Source organism: Triticum dicoccoides, chromosome 5B (genome assembly GCF_002162155.2).
Source record: "Triticum dicoccoides isolate Atlit2015 ecotype Zavitan chromosome 5B, WEW_v2.0, whole genome shotgun sequence".
Lineage (NCBI taxonomy): Eukaryota > Viridiplantae > Streptophyta > Magnoliopsida > Poales > Poaceae > Triticum > Triticum dicoccoides.
The window spans coordinates 709,756,907-709,763,074 of record NC_041389.1 but is presented as its reverse complement, the minus strand read 5'-3'; the positions used below and the strand labels follow the sequence as shown (position 1 = coordinate 709,763,074).

The window sequence follows — 6,168 nt, the reverse complement described above, 5'->3', positions numbered from 1 at the left end:
CGATCATATGGATCCAGCTGATGCCTCCATCTTGATGCCCAGATGGGATCAACACTTGCGCGTTCTTTCACATGTCTATGTCAGGCCATGGGAATCTCGTTCTTGTTAATTAATTTTTCAGGCCTTCTTTGTTTTGTGCTGTGCTAATTGATCTGCCTCGATCAATAAATTACTGACTGGAATCAAGAGAGAGATTTGCATGGCAATTGCATATTTACATGCTGTCTTGGTAGCGGTTAACTCGATCTAGATCGATATATACAGTCAACGGTACTGCTGGCATTATGATCATAGGAAACTTCTCATCGAATAACCCACTCATACTGCACAACCAACAGAGCTCGATCGGATCACCATAAGATATATCACCCATGCACTGCATCCCCTCCAGCACTATATATACCTAGCCAACCCTCTCTGCTCTCAGCACCCAACTCGTCTCACTCCACCCAGCTCACTCACAATGGCTACCCCCACCAAGCTTGCAGCTCTTGGCTTTGTTGTTCTTGTGAGCATTGGGTTTGCCGATGCTACAAGGATGCTCGCTAGCTCCTCCAGTGCCGCAGGTGGTGGTGGTGGCGGGGGAGGCGGCGGTGGTGCGTCTGGTGGGAGTGGATTTGGTAGAGGGTCTGGGTCAGGTGGCGGCTTAGGATATGGTGAGAGTGGTGGAGATTGGGGTAACAAGTGGAACTTTGCCAAGGGATCTGGTGGAGGGGGAGGAGCTGGTGGCGGAGGAGGATCAAAGGGTGGATCTGGGTCTGGTTCCGGATCCGGCTATGGCTCTGGTAGCGGTGTGAGTGGCTCTGCGTCAGGCCCTAGTGGCAATGGTTATGCCAATGCTGATGGTATGGGTGGGGGCGGGGGCGAAGGTGGTGGTGCAAATGGGTCTAGTGGAACTGGAGTTGGATCTGGCCTTGGCAAGGGATATGGTGAGAGTGGTGTGTCAAACGCACCGGCTCCTGTTGCCGGTGGTGATGGTAGCAGCTACTCTGATGCTGGCGGTAGTGGTAACGGTGGTGGTGGCGGTAACAATGGAAATGGAGGTGGTGTGGGCGCTGGCGCTGGACAGGCCGGCAACGACGACACTTCTGGAGGCTTTGCGAATGGAGGAGGAAGTGGCAACGGTGGTGGCGCAACTGGAGGTGCCGCTGAAGGCCCAAGCGTTGGAGTTGGATCTGGTGCTGGGTCTGGCGCCGGTCAAACTGGTAGCACTGGCTCTTATGGAGAAGGCTATGCTACAGGAATTGGTGGTGGAATGGGTGGCGGCAATGGTGAGACCCAGAATGGCGGAACTGGCAGTGGTGGAGGCAGTGGATCCGGATCTGGTGGTGGCGGATACCACTAAATTACCCTTTGTTGAGCAAGCTAGAATTGGACCTGGTTATGTATTCTATCATTTTGCTAGCATTTCACATCAAAGGACACATGGCATGCATGGAAGGGATGATCTTGAGCGTCGGTGGAAGGAACTAGATATCATTTCTTGGATTAACATTTAACTCCTATACCTCTTCAGGCAGGTTTGTGTCAATAGACATATGTGAAGGAGTACCTCATTTGTAGCCTTTTCGATCTCAAATAGTCAATTGCTTGGTTCTGCCGTTTTGTTTGCAATGTCTTTCTGAGTTTCAACCCATTTTACATGTCCAAGTATGTTTCTTGTGCATACCACTAGAGTATGCAACTCTATAGTTTCTAGGTCTATACCAACCTTGCTTTCTATTTGAAATATTCCCTCCGTGTTAATTTGGGTTCATTTTAGAATCAAACAGTCTTAACCATCGACATAGAAGGTAGCACTAAGATATATAACACCATAGTCATACCACTGGACCTATAGTAGAAAATGTCATACTAAACAAGTTGATAGTCAAAAGTGTTATGTTAAAGAACAGTAACATGTAAATGAGTTTTGGGCAGTGTCGGTACATGATACTTTAAATCTAGTAAATAGAATGTCACCCATCAAAGCACAAAGAACGAGAGGTTCCTGATGAATGCAGGCCCCAATTTATTATCATGGCAGGCTATTAGTTCTTATTACATGTTAATCTAAGTGATCGGTCTTGGCTGATACATCTTGTGATTGATTGGTATAGGAGAGGACCAAATGCAATAGTAAATGTATCTTTCTTGAAATATGAGCATGATACAGAGTTAGTTTAGAGACAGACAGAATGCCATATGAAAGGTTGTCACTGCAAAAAGTGAAGTTATGATGCACTCAAGCGACATTGAACAGTATATCATCAATAATTGATTCTAATGTAGGAGGATGTCTTTCCGTTAACTTTGGAAAAACGACGTGAGAAACAAGATCATGTTTGGTTCATAGTTCATACACATCTCCAGGTAACACTGATTACAAGAAGTAATCAACAAAGGAGAGACTAGATCGCTTCCTATGCGACATTAGATTATTATCTCGAGGCACATGCCTCTATCCATCTCCAGTACCCAGGGAGGGCGTAAACCAACTGTACTGCGACATCATCACAATCGATATATATTTACACTGGATAAACGCAGAGAAATGTCACCTCCTCCTCCTCTTGCCTTTCCCCAGCTGCCCAGATTTAAAAGCACGTTCATGTTCTTGAAGAAAAGCCACCATTCTACCATACTTTTCAGCTTGCTCTTGTTTCATCCTATAATCTTTCGCAGCAGTCAGGAAATCATTGTGTTTTGGAATCGCACGTATTGCCGCTTTCCTCTCACTCTTTACGCGCTTCCTCAGCTTCTTCAGCTGTTCCCTTTCTCGGTCAGGATGATAATCAATACCATTAATGTAACTGCAGAAAGACAAGTTAGGATGTATGAAAATCCATAACTAGACCATTTCAATAACAGGACAGGACAGGCCAAAACAGAGCATGACAGAGGCAAGAAACTGGCAACATAGAATAGCTAACAGATACATACTTATCATAAAATTTGGGGTTCAGCTGCTTGGGAATGAAGGAACACCAGTCACTATCTAACTTGTCAACAAATTGCTCACCCTCTTCTTTTTCCTTGGCTTTTTGAGCCTGCAACAAGATAAAATTCTGTTAATGTATCCACTTCATGCCACAAATATCAAAATAGAAGCAGAATACATAATAACTAGTATAGTGTGTAAATCATGCATAAAGCAGCATGAATATAGCATAATTTTCGTAAAATAAATATATTACATTACTGGTGTTGGAAATTGGACAAGCAAAGTGCCAGTCAGCAACATGGAGACGGTTTTATTGAAAAGAGTCCAACAGTATCGTATCAGGAAGTAAAGGAGTCTAATATGTTTGAGTTCAAGCTATGCATCCGTTATATAAAAATGCTATCCATTTCACAGTGATTAATAAAGCAGAAAGAATTAACCTATTCTCTAATGTAGCCTGTGTCTATCTAACCCATCATATCATATCCACATCTAGCTATCTTCACCACATTGATAAACGCTTGGTCATTTTTTTGTCACGGGAGGCACTAAGGCTGGCATACAAAGCTATATCAAAGCATCTTTTGATTACTTTTGAAAACAGTCCGGAAAAAGCAAGACTAAGAGTTGGAAACAGTGAAAGAATCATCGTGTTTCAAACCAAATAATAATTTTCAAAACAATTTCTTTAAGCTTTAAAATGATAGGAAATGTTCTACTCCCTCCGTCCCATAATATAAGAACATTTTTGACATTAGTGTAGTGTAAAAAACGTTCTTATATTATGGGACGGAGGGAGTAGGTGATAGCACAAGACAAAAGGAAGGCAGCAAGCTAAGAGCATCTCCAACAGGCGCGCCAAAAGACGCGCCCGCGCGGTAAAATTGCTTTTTAGCGCGCCGCCCGGTTTCGCACGCTCCCGCGGTGGCGGGAAATTACCGCACGCGGGAAGCGTTAGCGCCCGCGGGAGAAAGTGGCAGCTGGCGCGGTAGATTTGGCGCGCCGCTTCGCGCGCGCCTATAAAATCCGGCGCTCGCCACGCGCTCAAGCACACTGCCACGCGCCCTCCTACTCGCCACCTCGCCGCTTTCCCCGCCACCACCCTGCCGCCATGCCGCCGCGCCGCCGGGGTTCTTCGGGCTACCGCGGCGTCCGCGAGCGCCCCTCGGGCTGGTACTCCGCCGAGATCCGGTCCCGTGACGTCCGGCTCGGCCTCGGCTCGTTCCAGACCGCGTACGAGGCGGCCCGCGTGTACGACGCGGCGGCGTGGCGCTTGGAGAGGCCCCGGTCGCAGATGAACTTCAACGACGTCTTCACGCACGAGCAAGCGCAGCGCCTCGCCCCTCCGCCTCGTCTCATCACCGACCAGGACCGTGCGGACCATGTGCGGCAGCTGCGCCGCCTCCTCATCGCCGAGGAGGACGAGCGAGCCATGGCGGAGTGGCGCCGTCGCCACCCGGAGGACGTCGTCGCCGAGAACGAGTTCTGGGCAGAGAGGACGGCAAGGCGCCGCGCAGAGCGTGCCGATAGGCGTCGGCACAAGGCACTTGCCTTATCGCAGTGCGATATCGTCGAGAACGGCGAGCAGTCGATCTTCTCTCCCAACGATCTGCGTTGGGATGACATGTGGCCCGATACCTCAACACCACCGAGGATGATGATGGTGATGATGATGACGGCTGGGAGTCACCATAGTTTGTGTCGTTGCACCGTAGTTTTTTCTATCTAGTTGCACCGTAGTTCTATCTATCTATGCTTTTGAACTATGTAAAATATCTTTGTATCCGTTTTTATCTATGCTAAGATGAACTATGTATCGTTTTTTATCTATCCTAGAACTATGTATCGTTTTATCTATGCAAAGTTTTAATTAAAAAAAATGTTGTAGCATGAGCGCGCGCTGCATTTTAGCGCGCCTGCTGGAGCTACGCGCACGCGCTGCATTTTAACGCGGCCGCTGGAGCCAGCGCTGCGCGCCGTGCCAAACCTGGCGAAGGGTGCGCCGTATACCACAATTTAGCGCGTCGCGCTTTCGGCGCCCGTTGGAGATGCTCTAAGTAAGGAATAATAGTTTGCCCGCACACAAAAGATACTCTACCTTGTAAAATTTACTCTTCAAAATGACTTCTGACATAACTTCCTTCTTGCTCTTGTCAGCCTGCAAATAAGAGTAACTATATTAAGGACACAGCATATGGATTACAGATCAGATGTAAATGTAATTAATAATTCCTGAGAAACATTACGTGTGTTTCTTCAGGCAGTTCAGTTTCTGAAGGGCCACTACTTTGGAGAGATAAGCGCTTCTTTGATAGGGCAATTTTACCTGAAAATACAAAAAGTTAAGTATATTAACCAAATAGAAACACTAACATCAGTTTCCGTAGATGGGGATTCTAAATTTCTAATCCTTGGAATGCTCTAATACGATAACAGAAATGTTTTCTGCAAGTACAATGTTGAGCCTAGCAAACTAAATGCCAAAATAAAAAGGATTTCAGATACTGAACAATATCAAACATGGATAGCTAAACCAAACATCTACAGCATAAAGATTATGTTATACTATCATCAGTATCTTATCAGTTTTATTATTGGGAAAACCCTGGTCCTAGATTCTTTTGCTGAGTCAGACGTGTCAGATTCCGACACATGCTCCAGATTCCCATTGTTGTTTGCCAACGTCCAGGAAATTCTTGCCAATTGAGACACCTAAATTCGAGTCAATTAAGATGTGTGTGCGTTAACAATAACATTCCTCAAAACAAACCTAGACCCCCAGGTCGCTCCCGCGGGCGGCCCGGGAGCGAACCCTAGCCGCCGCCAGCGCAGGCCCCTCCGGCCCCTCCTTCCCTCGCCGCCGCCGGCGGACGTTGCCGGGCGAAGCCCGCGCGGCTCGGCGGCGGCGGGGCCCTTCCCTCCTCCAGCTCGAGCAGGGGCGGCGCGGGCCGTTCGTTCGGGCGGGGACTCGGCGCGGCGCTCGCGCGGGTGCGCGCACCGGCGAGGGTTGCCGTGTTCGGGATGGCGTGGCGAGGGCGCGCAAGGCGCGGCGCGGGCGCGTTCGGTCTTCGGCGGCGTAGATCGGACGCTGGATCGGGAATCGCATTGGCGGCGCCCGATCCAGATCTGAAGGCTTCCGTCTACTTCAACCAGGGCTGCCTCCGATGGTCCTGCTTTCGGCGGCCTTTGTCGTCGGAGTTGTACCGGTTTGGCGGCTGGAGGTGGGAGGTGGCTCCGGAGAAATC

The 6,168-nt window shown here is 48.4% G+C and overlaps 1 protein-coding gene across 1 annotated transcript; it reads left to right on the top strand.

Annotated features, from left to right (window-relative positions):
- The first annotated feature begins 463 nt into the window (after positions 1-463).
- On the top strand, positions 464-1,597 carry LOC119306789 (putative glycine-rich cell wall structural protein 1). Its single transcript, XM_037582915.1, has one exon. It carries the CDS (start codon positions 464-466, stop codon positions 1,343-1,345), a length of 882 nt encoding a protein of 293 aa, XP_037438812.1. The 3' UTR covers positions 1,346-1,597.
- The last annotated feature ends 4,571 nt before the right edge of the window (positions 1,598-6,168 follow it).

What these genes read in the sequence shown, in the direction of transcription:
- LOC119306789 (XM_037582915.1), top strand. Translation starts at nt 464, where the DNA reads ATGGCTACCCCCACCAAGCTTGCAGCTCTTGGCTTTGTTGTTCTTGTG.